Below are 15240 nucleotides of genomic sequence, written 5' to 3'. Positions count from 1 at the left end.
GATTGCCATCAGATTTGCATAACGAGGTACATGTCTGAGAGGGGCTTTAGTCAGGGCTAATCCCAAACCCACCGTTGTTCCTGGATACACAAAGTGTTTCAACTCTAGAGAGTGGATTATATGTACAGTTTGAACCACTGCTGTGTAATGTCAGGCAGTAAACGCAAATAGTACAACTGGCTTTATATTTTACCTTTCAGACAATCTAAAACAAAATGAGGCACAACTGAGTGCAGGAGAATAAGAGCAGCAGAAGCCATTGTAATGCTATACGGCTGCTGTCAGCTGGGCGACGATTGAGCGCTGTGGGCCTGCTGACCTGGACGGCTATAAAGCAGCGAGAGCTCAGACACTAAGTGCTTCACAACTCAACTTTGTCAGCCGGGGAGTGGAGGGAGGGGGGGGAGGCGAAAGGAGAATGAGGAATAAAGGAAAAAATAGATAAGAAAAAATAAAAACAACCCAGAGGAAATGAGAATCTGCACGCAGAGGGTCAATTGATTTTTGTGTGTGGATGGACTTAACTGTTGCACTGTGAGAGAGAAAAGAGAAATGTGGCTGATTGATGGATTAAAAGCAAAAAAAAAAGGAACGCGTTTTGCATGCGTTTAGATTATATCAAACACTTACCGTTCCTCTGCCCGACCAGTGAGCCCATGTTGCTCTCATCAGCCACTATAACACACAACAACAAATCACACAGTTAATAGCTCATATTGTTGCGTGCCACACATACTGAAATACAGAGTAGCTTTGTGCTGCTTTGTAAATGGTAATAATGGTATCTACCGGTGCTGTCACATGCTGTAAATGACTCTCTGCAGGAGTATCAGACAGGGGAGGACGAGGGAGGGACAAAATGAGACAGACTGCGAGAGGAAATGAAAAAAGAGACAGACAGAAGAAATAGTAATATTGGGTCTGTGAGAGAAAATGAGAACAGATAGAGGTGAGACAATAAATAAATAAAAATAATAAATGGAGGAAAAGGAAAACAAGAAGAAACCCCTACCCAACTCCACCTAATCTAACTACACAGGATTGCGGTTGGCCAGCGGCAGCCGCCACAGGCAGTGCACCATGGGATACAATAATAGGTTTTCATTATGCTGCTGTTTCTCTTAAATAATCCTTTTCATCTTTTTATGAGGTCAATTTCCCCGGCAGACAGATGAGGTGGAGAGAAAATGAGAAGAAGGGACAGCACTGAAAGGACGAGAGAAGCCTGAAGAAGTGATAAACTGTGAGAGGAGGGAGTGCAGGGTTATGGGGTGTGGCAGATCAAAAGAGCTTGCATCATAAAATCCCGCGAAAAAACATCTATAGCAGCCAAAACAAAGAAATAGAAATACGTTTCTTGTGCACACGTGCCAGATAACATAGAAAAAAAGGAATACTTTTAAAGTTTAGAAGAAAAGCTATGCCAGGCAATAGGACCCTGACAGATAGTGAAAAGCTTCCTTTTCTGCAGAGAAAAGATAGAAGTCTGCATGGCCAGCAGCCACATCTGTCTTCTCGGGCCCCAGTGCAAGGCTACACATTTAGAAACCCTCTTTTGACCTCCAGCCAGCTACATTACAGTGTTCCATACTGTATGTGTGGCTAGCATAACTGGCTAATATAAGTGGATTCACACAATGTACAGTATGCATTTCCATGGTGTGAGGTAAGGGAAAGTGGAGGACAGAGGGAGACGGTAAAATATAAAAATGATAATATAAAAGAGGAGGAAGTGAAAGAGAGAAAATGTGGGCTTGAGTCTAAGACACAGAGAGACAGGGGAGTCTCAAAGACAGAGTCACAGAAGGGACAGACAGAAGCTGCGAGTAAGTTGAGGAAAGATAAACTGTAAAAGAGCCAGGATGAGGGGAAAAAAGGGAGTTTCAGAGACATCCAAAGGGACTGAGAGACGTGTGGAGACAAACAGAGCGAGAGAGAGAGAGAGAGAAAGAGGTAGAGAGCTAATGAAACAGAGGGAGTCAGTGTAGGTGTTGGATCGGTTTCCGTGGGTTTCTCTTCACATCCAGATTTGACCTCTTGGTCTCTGAACGTATGAATGTGCTTTGGAAGCTGTTGGACTATTAGGCCTAGTCTCCATTTACTCTTGCATGGCTCCATACTGTCTGACTAACGAACTTCTCACACTGCTGGGGGATTGTTTTCATTGTTTTGTTTGGTCATGCACTGCTTGATATTTCAGACACTGCTTGTAGTCATAATCCTTGGGATATTTATGAAATCAAACCCATTTTTCGGAAATATTTACGGTTGGTAGTTTTTCTGCAATGACCATTCAATGGGATTCACAGGAAATAATGCATGCATGTAATCCAGCACAATCTGATCTCACTGCCACAGCATCAGCCCCACTGTTACACTTCTCACTCACACAGGGTCAGACCTGTATTAAGTCACTGCTAATGCAAACTGAACACTCCTACTACCACAGCTTCACTTTAAAAGCAATTGATCAACCAATCAACTGGTGAAAAAAAGAAGCAGCGAGGAAGATCTTGGTTAACTTGAAAAGAGAAAAAAAAAAGGATTTATTTGGAGCCTAACAGTGTCCAGACTTCCTTTGTGTCCCACAGTGTTTGAGCACTATAGTGTTTGAGCAAGTATTTGGGCCTGGAATGTGCTTACGCCACTTGGTCCCTCTTCTGTAGATCTACTGTGAAGAAGCCACAGAAAGAGAAGAAAAGCCACAATCATCAGAACTGGCCAAACTCGACCGAATGATGGATTTGAAGACCTTGTTACTACCTCGATTGTTTGTTACCAACTGAGAAAGAGGGTCAGCGCATGAATGACATGAAGCTCCAGAGGATCCCACATAGGGCTGATCCTGCATTATATCCAGTGATTACATTTTGGGCTGGGTATCTATCTGATAGGTGATGGGTAAATATTTGATACTGATAACCTAACTACATTTACATGCACATAATATTCCGGAAAAAGGTTGCAGTTGGGATGTTTGCGTATATCTTAAAACCTGACCGGTTGATACCCTAGTCTTTCACACTGTTTAAAAGTAGGTGTGTTTCTCGTTCTGACCAGAGATGTGGGCTTTTCTTGTGGGCATGCATCTCAACCTCAGCCTTGCTAATGGTTGGCTAGTTGGTTTGCGTGTACAACAACCCTAGCAACGCACAGAGCTGACCGCAAGCTGTAAACAGGCCGCAAACAGCGGTAAACCCCCCTGTTGAGACGCATATACTAATCCGCCGTGCATGTCACTAACTCCAGTCACAGTCTGTCTTGAATAGTGAAAGTACTTGCTTTGAATTCAACCCGAGTCATGGCACACCAAATAACTTAGTTTGGATGTGTAGTCCATACACATCCTAGTAAAAGGTCTGATGTTGGAATGCATTTTGAGCATCTCAAAGCCAATCCAAACCAGAATATTGACTGCCAAATGCATCGGTTTCCATTATTGTCCCTTCCGTCATACTTGCTTGATTACATTATGTATTAAAGTGTTTTATTTGACATTCTAATGTTATACAATGCAAATGAAAGTGAAAACTCTTCTTTCTGGTGCTTTCAGGCACTTGTGGTCCAGCTGTAGTGTCAGTGACTCAACTATTCACTGCATCAGCAGGCGGCGTGGATTTCTCTCTCTCTGTGTGTGTGTGTGTGTGTGTGTAAGCTCTGAGTCAACAGACTATTTGCTAAGGCATCCAGGGTCAATAAAAAAAGAAGCTCACCTCCCTCTGTCAAGTGGTGTTTAATAAAAGCTAACCTGCTCTGTGGTGCGGCTAAAGCTCAGATACATGTGACCGTAAAGACTGACATGTGAGAAACTCTCCAGAGGCTCTTTTAATACAAAACGGGTGGACAGGGTCAGCCTCTGAGGTCGTATGTGTTCAGAGCTTCCTGCCATCTTTACACATGTACTGTATACACACACACACACCCACACACACACAGAGCTCTGCTACCTTGTTTGAACCCTGAGCACTTTGGAGAGCGATGGATGAATAGAACCACAAAAAAACAGATTGAAATGGAGGATGGCCAGAGATGGAGGTAGAAGCTAGAGAGGGGAGGCGGATAGCGGTGGGTATTGGAGTGGGTCCTCAGTGGAATAGAGCAGAGAGAGAGTGTGTGTTTGAGTGTGCGTGGCCGCGTGTGCAGACCGCCCTCGTCCATAATGAAAGCCAATCAGCTTGGGTGGCAGAGGCGTGCGCTGAAGGAAGAAAGCCAATCCACTGAACCTAATGAACCACGATTGGAAATCAGAGCGAGGCAGAGAAGAAGGAGAGATGGATAGGAGAGAGCAAGAGCAGTGAACTCGCCGGCTTTAGATGGAGAAAGAAAGCGCTGAAACAGAGATGAACAAAGATGGAGGAAATGCTGAGAAATGAGGGTAAAAAAGGAAAGAAAGACCACATCCCAATAGTCAGGGGTGATAAAGACAATTGAAGGAAAGTATAAAAAAGGGAAAAAGAAGAGATATAGAAAGCAGATTGGAAGGACAGACCGAAAAAGAGGAAAGGAGAAACGGGGTCAGCTCGGGGTTAATATGAAGAAATAAGCCCCTTCATTCTCACCTTTCATGCACAGCAAGCCAGGAGATTGGAAACCTCATGCCTTTAATTCACACACGCATGCACGCACGCACACACACACACACACACACACGCACACACACAAGACGGCGTGTTCATCCAGTTCGTTGGAAAGCCCCTGGGTTTATGGGTTCAGTGGGTCAATTCCCCTCAGGCCGGGGATAATGGGAGAGGGCTACATATCACAACAAAGAAATGTAGTGATAAGAGGCATGTGATAGCTGTTGTGGTTGTGTGTGTGTGTGTGTGTGTGTGTAGTCTGGCTCCGTGATTAGACACTTATGTTGGTTGGCTGGTTTGTGAGGGTTGAGACAACAATATGGCTGGTACGGGTTTCCGCCCCAGGAAACGCGTTCAATCTGGTGGGAACTAAAACAACAGCTTCTTTCATTGATGAGGGGGGTGTGAGTGTGTGAACACTCACCCAGGTCCATGCTCTTGGACGCTCTGTTGCGAGGTCTGTTGACGTCGTCTGAGTAGAAACCTGCCGGGACCGCTCCTGGACCGCTCCTGGACCGCATCTGAACCTCACTGTCAAGCAACCAAATGATCAATACTCGGTCTTGAACCGGCGCAGCCATGGTCCAAAAGTTTTGTGGGGACTTGTCGGTTACATCAACCAAAACAAGAAGGAGTAAATTAAATTTAAAATACAAACAGATCATTCAATTTCCTCCACTCCAGATGGCATGATTCAGGAAAACAATAGAATGTACTGTCTCTGTTAAACTTTCAGGGAAATGAGTATATTGATGCCGGACTCTGATTCTGACCACATGAGATACTGCGCACGCACGCACGCACGCACACGCACACACACACACACACACACACACACACACACACACACACACACACACACACACACACACACACAGGATACTAGGATACTAGCAGAAGTATCATAGCTCTTTCTACGCCGTTGAACTCCTACAGAATTGACTCTATTATGATATAATGACTCATGCATAATACAAAAAGGCTATCGCAATTAGACTGTATACTCTAAATAATGCATATGAGCCTCGTAATATTTAGTGTAATGGCTCTTCTTTATCTCATAACAGCGCCCTATATTAAGAGTTGCATTAGAATATAATAACTCTACCCTGTGTGTAGTTTAATAGAGTGCTGATGGTGCAGTGCACTGGAGCTTGCATGTTTGTGTTGTGTGTGTGTGCGTGTGTGTGTGTGTGTGGGGGGGGTACCTGTGGCGTAGTAAGGATCTATTGATTTCTTCCACAGTGCTAGGGGAGGGTGGCGGAGGGAAGCCGTCCTCAAACTCCTCTTCGTTGTTGCCGTAGTGACCGTAGCTGCCATTGGCGGCCGCAGCGTGATACGGAGCTGAAGAGAAACATAACAAGCCAAGAGGTAAAAAAAAAAAAAAAAGACTACACTGATTTTTTTCCCAAAGAATACTTGGAATACAGAAAAGGTGTTCGATTGTTTTGTTGATTTGAACAGATTTTCAGTAAATATTTGGGTTATTTTCTTTATGCTTTTAACTGAACTGGCAATATGAGCTAAACACATTCTGTAAGCGTGTTTCTAAGTGTCTTAATCAGCACAGGGAAGGATATTCAAATACAGACTGTAAGTTTGGCTTCAACGGAGCAGGATGTGGAGTAAAGTTCAGATTAGCCCAAGTCGAACTTGTGGCCAATATTTTCCGCCACTATCCTCGGGCCGGGCCATTATGTAAGCACTTGTTTATTTAATCATGACTTTATTAGCATAATTGGGTGGGGAGAAAGCTTTGCATCTCCAGCTTCTCCCGTGGCTCCGGGTAGTCCTTGTTGCATTATTCATTAAGATAACTGTAAACAGATTTCTGTAGTTAATGTGTCGGGTGGAGCCGGTCTCAGACACGACGTGCACAGGCCCGGGTAGGGTCGGGCTTGATTCTTTGGACCCGATCTAAGCCCTAATGTGGAGCAACACTTTTTCTGACTTAATGTAATGGCATTTTCTGCAACATGACCAGTTATCTGAATTCAATGTATATTACATATTTTAATTTCAGAAAACAATTTACCTTTAGAATGAGAATAAAATACCAAAAACTGTAAACAATACAATATGCTTCTTACACAGACATAAGACAATGAAAATCAGCGGGGCTTTCATTTGAGGAGGAATATTATCAATACAGATCTTAGCAAGGTCTACATTTAGAAAGCATATGGATTACAAAAACACACATACTCACATAAATAAACATTCCATATACATTTAGTTATTGAGTTGTCTTTCCGGCTAACTGTTATGTTTTTCTCTCTTCCTTGGGTTATTTTCAAAGTTTTTTAAAACTTTTTTACGACTAAATTTACACTAATTTGGGGAATTTGTGGTCAATACACCACATGTAGCCTATATGAAATTATATCTAACTTTTGAGTTAAAAAAGCAGAAAGTATGAATAATTCTAAGAACGTATGTTGATGGATAATCACGGACTGTCAAAGTGAAGTCAGAATAATTCTATACAATTAATTAAAACAGCAAAACACACACCATAACACACAGAATGATCCCTTCTACTAAAAGCCCCTTTTTCAAACCCCCCCCCCCCCCCCCGTATAAAATGACTAACTGTACTGCCACTCCAGTCTGAGGGAGAGCTGACAGAGAAAAGCATCTCTAGCTCCCTGCATCCCAGGGGGTGACTGAGAAGAAGGAAGAGAGATACAGAATGAATTTAAAACAGCTTCTTAGTCTTTTTAACACAACAGCACAATACCCTGTATGCAAATCTGGCCCACTTAGAAGCAGTTTCATCAGCGTAACGATTCCAAGGTCAGATCGTTTGCACATGAAAAGCAAGCGCTGCGTTTGGAAAAACAGAGCTGATGACTATTAGTTAATATAGCTAATAAATGTGCAGGGGAGAAAGTGGAAAGAGACATAAGGACAGCGCTGGGAAATATACTGAATATGAACTTTCTGGAATGCAGTGCTGTAAGTGGCTGCAACAGGCAACAATGCCAGGAGTCTTGGCGGGGTGTCATGCTGTGCAGCAACGGCAAACACACACGTATAGACACCCACCCCCAAACACACACACACACGCTGACAAACATACTGTGTGTACACACTCAGTCACAGATAACGGGAGTACACAAACACTCAAAGCCTAATGTTGACTATCTGACAGCTCAAATGGACAAATATTGTGCACAGGGTGATTTATCGGGTGCGTGCTCACCACTTCCAGAGTTGCCGTACGCATAGTTGTTGGTTGTCTTTGGAGCGTGACCTGCGCCGTTCATAGTGGGCTCTGTGTACGGGGGTTTGGAGGGCCCTGAGGGCCCCTGGTATGCACTGTGGCCCCGTGGCTCCTGTCAACAAAGAAAGAGATGAATGAGAATGGTTATTAAGGGCTCATTTGCAAAACTATGTGCCAAATCCAAGCCTAAGTTGTCACTCATGAAAAATGGATGATGTTGCCTCACACATAAGAAGATTAAAGTCTCTTAGTACCCAGAAGGATAGGACTAATGTCTTTTTTTATTCCTTTTGTTTATCGCATATCAGCCATTGTGGTCCACTGTTGGTGTATACAGTATCAAACAAAATATCAGCTACAAATCCAAAAATGCTTACAAAAAACAGTGTATCAGTCAAAGCCTTTCATTATTTATCCTGGGTCTATTCCTCATTAATATTACAGGTAGATTAACTTCTGATGAAAGCAAAGCAAAAACAAATCTGGACTGTTCTTGGGGATAGAGCAATTGCAGTTTGGTCCAACTTACACCTACTCCGCAGAAGAAAAATAGGATTTTACATTCATTTTGTAATAGTCACATTCTGCAACCAATCAATTATGATCCATCTCAGATGGTGATGTGGGAAAAAGGCTTTGAGGAAACATGAGCAGATTTAGAACAATCCTCGGAGGGCTTGGAGTAGACTGGTAGTGTGGGTGATGAGCTAAACATCACAAAGTAGTCAAGTTGATCATAATTAAAGAAGAAATTTGTCATCCATTAAGACGGAAAAAAAGCGTTCCCTTTGCTTAATGTCAGCAAGACATTTAGCAGGAGAATGCTCTCCAAGTCACACATTGCACATACAGCAATGTGCAAGAATATTATTTTTCTATTTGGATTGGCTAGAGGAAGAGCACTGTGCACATTCTGTGTCTGAGAATAATGTAAGAACGTGAGCGTGTCAACGCATCAGTCATTTGGCTGCCAAGTTTTTATTTTACTTTTTCTATTCGACATAGAGGCAGTTGACTGTGGACTCGGACTAGAAGAATAAAACATCTTACAAAAGGATATATATATATATATATATATATATATATATATATATATACACATACACATACATATACATATACATACACATATACACACACACACACACAGTGTACAGAGGTATATGTACATAAATTGATCGCCCTTGACAGCCCTTTGAAAACTGGCTTCAATGCTGTGTTACTGCAAAATAAATGGCGACTCTCTTCATGTGCACAATTGGAAACACAGTAATTGTGACAATCCTGAGAGCAGTGACAGGCACGTTATTGAACAGCCCAGCACTACAAAGGACCCCCCACCCTACTGATGGAGATAGGGACTTGAAGTACTGGTGGGAATCGGTGCTGGTGAAGGATGAAAGAAGCCAATGCTGGTCAAAGAGATGGAGGTTACTGCTGTCGCTGACTGACACACAGACACACACACACACACACACACACACACACACACACACACACACTTATTTAGGCGTGACGTGAATATAATCCTTGGAATAATGAAAGGTGTTCCGATATCTTCATCATATCAAAGCATTGGGTTGGGTGTGTGCACAGTGTCATGGAGTCCCTGGGGTATCATTAGTATCTACCATGCATGTTAATATGTTGCTACATCATAGCTGTCAATCAATTTGTGCACATATATGTGCGTGTCCTATGCATTTGCACACAAAGTTCTGACAGCTCTTTTGCATGTGCCAGTGACACTTAAAGCACATCATAGCCCCATATCCATCCATCCATCCATCCATTCGTCTTTACAAACTGATGATTCGCCTGTGGCTTTTGAAGCCGCCTGGCAGACAGGCTGTCAGATACTTTAATCCCACAACAATAAGTAAATGGGGGGGGATCCCTACAGCCGCATACAATAGGTTTCTGAGAGGCTTAGCTTTGCCTCATCCTACTGTGTCACCCGCCCCACCCACATATCACTCCACAGGGGATGGAGAGCAGAACGGAAACAGAAAGGGATCAAACACTGGAAATGGTGTTGGTTTTCCTCTTTGATTTTAATATCTATTTTTAATATTTTAGTTGGTCAGTTACCATTTAGGTACTTTGAGCTGCACTCACCTGAATGAAAGGTGCTATGAAAATAAATAAGTGACACTGATATGGTGTAGTGGTTTCGGTTTAGCGTTCCAATTCTGTTTCATGAGGGAGGTTATTGCGGCAGTCAGAATTCTTCCAGTATGACCATCAGTGCAAAAAACAAAAAGGGGCAAGCCGTTATGGTTACATTTTCCAAAGAAGTCTATGAAAATGTTTTAGCCCAAAAAAGAATAAAAAATAAATAACGATGACTTTCAAACGTGTGTGGGAGCAAATAAAAAGGTTTCTAACCTGCAAAAAGGAAATCAAATCTATCAGAAAATAGGAGCTATTCTTTCAAGAATTGGTTGGTTTACAACAAAGTTGCTCATTCTTTGTATCCTTTTCTGATTTTACAGTTTTAATGTTCACTCTTTCTATTGTATCATATGTGTTGTTACTCTTGGTTTCTGATGTTAAGCACTTTGGATACCTGCTGGTTGCTGTAACGTGCTATATAAATACATTTTGACTGATTGATTGATTGATTGTCTTTAGTGTAAACTAATGGTAGCCAGATGTTAAGCTCCTATACCAAGCAATATTCAAATGCGCCAACTGCTGATCACATAGCAGAAGATGCATGGGAGCAGCAATTATGCCAATATCATTACACTTTTCTAAACTAACTACTTTGAGCTCAATGCTAACATCAGCATACTAACTGGATCTTTTACTTACCTGGATGTACTCATAACTCCAATGTCAATACAGTCAGAATCCAGCATAAAAATATATATATGTTTTGTTTTTTATAAAAAGGTAAATGAATTGTGATTCTGATTTAAAGTCATATCACCCAGACCCCGCATGGAAATCCAGATCTAGACAGAGACTGTGAGAGCTTAGGGGCTCTGGGAGCGTTGCTTTAGGGAGCGTTTGTTTTATCACGCTGCCACCAGACTGGCTGATTCGGGATGAGACTATGCAGATATATACTGAACTTTGCACTGGGTTTGATAGCATTTATCTGCAGGCTTGGATAACTGACACACACGCACACATTTTCATAAGAAGGAAAACGCCACAATGGGCGGGTCAATGTCAGTCCACCCACTAACCCTCTCGTCGTTACTCCCTCTCTTGCACACTATTATCGCTAAGCATCTGCTTTAACGTGTGAAACATCTTTATAAGCGTCTGAAATAATCAGTCATGGTTCAACATGGAGCTGAATAGACAAAATTAACTAAGAAACAGCCATTTTTTCACCGTCTGTCATGCTTGTGGATTTCATCAGTCCGTCCCTTTGCGCTGCTTTTTAAGCCTTACTTGAACACAACTTCTTGTGTAACGTTGTGATTGACTCTAATGTTGCTCACATGTTTCCATTCGGGAATAAAGAAACTGCCAAAGTTAGGAGACTTTTTGTTCGTTTTTACAACAGCGCACAAAAGAGATGGAGGTAAAAATAAGCAAAGGTTAACACGTTCCATGCAGTCGGATTTTCAACACAATTATCACATATGAAAGGGGTTGTGTTCACAGCTACATGGAGCATGCATGAATACTGTGTCTATGCTTATGTCAATTTTTTATTAGATATTCCGGAAATACGTTCCATATACTCTATTGCTGTGAATGTGCGACTATTGCTGAGATTATCTACACTTTTGGTGTTGTTTGTGGTAGGTTCAAAAAAATGAATGTGGGAATTTTCCGTGTATAACGTGTACTGGTATTCTGCGTAGAGTGAGTAACAAAGGATAAAGAGAAGGCTAAAAGAAAAGAATAAAGAGACTGTGGCCAAAACAGAGAGAACAGGAACCCAAATGTGATTTAATAAAGAGGGAGCGGTGCAAAGGAGAAAGCAGCCAGTGAAAACCCAACAGAGAAACAGACAGGCATGCAGCAGGATTCAGATTAGCTTTATTTAACAGAGGAAAAACAGGCGGGTGAGACAGAAAAGCGGGAGTGCGTCCTCTTAAAAAAGTACTGAAATTAAAAAAAGACAAGTTAACATAAAACTGTAAGCAAATAGACAAAACAGGAAAGAGCAGATCAACAGTGTAAAGTTAACCCAGTTAACCTTATTTAAGTGAGTTAAGGTTGATGTGACAGAACGGAGGCTGTGTACAGAGAAGAATTTAGTAGTGCATTGAGTTTATGGGTGATATTTTAAAAAGAGAGCTAAAAGTTAATGCTGTGACAGTTAGTGGTGTTGGCAAAAAGTGAGAAGCTTTCAGCCAGATTAATGAGCTACCACACCATCGACCACTAAAAAAGCACTGTGTTTACACATCACAAATCTGGTGCAAAAGAGGACACCGGAGCATTTCCTTTCTTCATATCCTTGAAAATATAACCTCATAGGAACTATTCATAATTTTGAATAGATATTTTTAAGCTATTAAGTGCAATGTTTTTTCACAAATTTTAATTCAGATCATGATTATAATTGCAAATTTGGCAAAGTAGCCTGCATATATATACACACACACACAAACACACACACACACGCCCACACAGTGTGTCAGAGTCCTCCAGAGAGCTGGAGGTGTTGGTGTCTGGTGAGAGCCCGGTTGTGCGCGTAGTTATGCGTGTGTGCGTCTAGGTATCTGTCTGCAGATGTGTGTGTGTTTCTGTTGGGACTGCGGGTGTGTATCCTGCTGTGTGTGGGTGGGTCCCCGTACATCTGCCCTGCCATCGCCCTGATGTTCTCAGTGTAACTGTTACACTGAGCGGCGTGGACGGCGTCCAGAGTGCGGCTGCGCGTGTGCCTGGAACGGCGGACGTGTGTGTTGCCCTGAGCGCCAACGAACGTGTGAACGCGCGTGTTATCGTGCAAGTTGCGGCCCGGCACATCTGCAAGCGTTCGGCTACGCGCGTGTCCATGTGTGTATCCAAAATCGTAGCGTTCCCTGTTTAGGTTTCCCTCCGTGGGCCTGTTGAAGCTGCTCAGTGTCTGGCTGTGAGAGACAAACCCAAACTCGTACCTCGTAGCCGGTCTGTGAACCTCTTTGTGTGTGTACCCCCCTTCATCATCACTTTGCTCAATATCTCGCTGTGTGAGGCCAAATGTGTAACCACTCCGCCTCTCCCTTTGATTATGACCACAGGTTTCCCCTGGCCTCTGTGTGTAACGCTGCCTGTGGCTGTGAGGCAGCGGCTCTGACGCCCGCCTCCTCAGCGTGGGGAGGAGGGAGGCGGAGCGGTGAGGCGGAGGAGGCTGCTGCTGGTGGCAGGCGTCACTCACTCGTACCTGATAGCTGGAGCCTTTATTGTTGTTCAGTTGATGGGTGGAGGACCCATTTGTAGCTGGGTTTGGTTCAGGGTTGGCACTGTCCATCTGTAGAAAATAAGAAATGAAAAGTTAGATATAACTGGTAGAACTAAGGAAAAATGTGGTAATTGTTGTAGCCTAGATGTGTGTGTGGCCCTTCTGTGTGCCTGATCGCCTATCTCGCTGTGAGACGTCAAAACAGCTAAAATCACCATAAACCTGGCTAATTTATTTTCATATTTTTATTTTTTTTGTTTTAGTTACTACGCGCCCGGTGTTGAGGGACGGACTGGATAAGATGGGTGCTGAAACTAAATGTTGTGTGTTCCACCTGTAAGACTTTTCAAAAAACGTAGTGTTTATTTTGATGATTTCATTATGTATTATGTAGTATTTTTATTAGATACTGCAGATAGACAGGAAAGGAGGAAGAGAGAGGGTCGGATTCAAATCCGGGCCGCTGCCAAGGACTCAGCCTACATGTAGTCACGCTCTACCGGGCGGCAAGAGGTCGCCTCATGTCTCATTTCTCGCTGTTTACACTGAGGAACAGACACAGAATTTCTAATCCCTACTGCAATAACTGGGCTGATGTCTCTTTCATATTGCTGTCACGCATGTCGGCCAGCTGCTTCCACTATGTACAGTAGAGCATGTTTAGAGCGGGCCTCAATGATCATAACAGGGCAGAGAAGTGATCCTAATGTGGCTGGTTCGTGTCATTGATTCTGCTGTCAAAACTCTGGCAGCTACTTACTGTCTGAATAGTCATTGAACGTGTCAGGCTGAGCAGAGGATTTCATAATGCATAAGCACCCCTAAATGTTTCATGTTCCACCAAATCTATCCAACCAAACTGAAACTTCTAGCGTGTTGCCCCACATCCACCAAAACTTCACAAGGAAGGACGTGAAAACATCACACAAGTACGACAATAAGCCACACTTTAAATATTACGCATTAGCATGGTAATATGATAATATCAACAAGATATACTTTTCCCCCTCTTGAGTAATTTCTGCAGAACTGTAAGAATCCTGCATTCCAAAATCAAGCTGGAGCACTTTCATGACCTCAAAACGTCAGTATCTGCTGTCAATGTTGTTTTTCCGAACATGAAGAGTCTGATTTTCAATCCAGCTCGGTTGGAATCTAACAACATGTGAAACATGTAAAACACACTCATTTTACATTCAGAAAATGTTGCCTGCGTGGAATACACCTCTCAAAAATCCCATGACACTCCAGAAATGTTCCAAGTGGGATAAGACTGTACCTGTCGGAGCACAACGAGCTGGATGGTGCCCCTGGCGTTCCCCTCGTACGACATGGAGCGTCTCAGCGTCTCCATGGCAGCGTGGTTGGAGCGACCGAGCAGCGACTCGCCGTTCACCGCTATCATCTGGTCATTTACGCTCAAGCGGCCGTCCTGTTGGGAGACAGGGAAGTTATCAGCATTACAATGCAGCTAACCTCATTAGCATGAAGTGAATTAGCAGCAGAACAAACAGTTGGTGGTAATGGGATAAGTATTAAACGGATGGAGATTTTTTTCCAGATTTCATTTGATCTAATGCAGGCATTTTGAAATACGTCTTATTTGCTCTATGCTGCTGTTTTATAATAAACAAAGGATAATAAAATGCTAGGGTGGGAAAAAGAGAAAAAACTACAGAGCACAAATCTTACATAAAATAAGACACACAGGACTGGTCCCCAATAAAGTTCTATGTGAGAAGAGAAATTGGGAGAGGTGTGAAATGTATGTGTGTGTGTGTGTGTGTGAAAGCGAGAAAGAGAGAGAAAGAGAGAAAAAGTAAAGTAGAAAATGGAAGATAGAGGGAAGGCAAGAAAACTGTAGAGTTAGCAATCTACTGAGAGCGGCAGCACCATGATAAATACATAGAGCAGCTAATGGAATAGCCTCTGTGGGCACTAAATCACTTCTAAGTGTTTTAAATAGCAGCCTCTCATAGAGAGGCAACACGGAATAGTGCCCTGGAGGGAGAGGGAGAGGGAAGGAGAGAGAGTGGAAGAGTGGGCAAGTGAGGGCGAGAGAGAGAAAGAGAGGGGGGGGG

General features: G+C 42.9%; 1 protein-coding gene across 2 annotated transcripts in view; it reads right to left on the bottom strand.

The window, feature by feature from the left end:
- pard3ba (par-3 family cell polarity regulator beta a) overlaps positions 1-15240 on the bottom strand; it is a 133525-nt gene that overhangs the window by 62898 nt on the left and 55387 nt on the right. For both annotated transcript variants that reach the window (XM_034864714.1, XM_034864715.1), the window contains exons 12-18: positions 14443-14591; positions 13463-13469; positions 13142-13234; positions 7783-7915; positions 5786-5921; positions 5002-5108; positions 631-675 (exon numbers count right to left, since the gene is read on the bottom strand). In XM_034864714.1, coding sequence (XP_034720605.1) covers positions 631-675; positions 5002-5108; positions 5786-5921; positions 7783-7915; positions 13142-13234; positions 13463-13469; positions 14443-14591 — 670 coding nt within the window. The remainder of the gene's footprint in view (positions 1-630; positions 676-5001; positions 5109-5785; positions 5922-7782; positions 7916-13141; positions 13235-13462; positions 13470-14442; positions 14592-15240) is intronic.

The sequence above is a fragment of the Etheostoma cragini genome, chromosome 24 (genome assembly GCF_013103735.1).
Source record: "Etheostoma cragini isolate CJK2018 chromosome 24, CSU_Ecrag_1.0, whole genome shotgun sequence".
In the NCBI taxonomy this organism is placed as follows: Eukaryota; Metazoa; Chordata; class Actinopteri; order Perciformes; family Percidae; genus Etheostoma; species Etheostoma cragini.
This window is presented reverse-complemented; position numbering and strand designations above follow the sequence as displayed.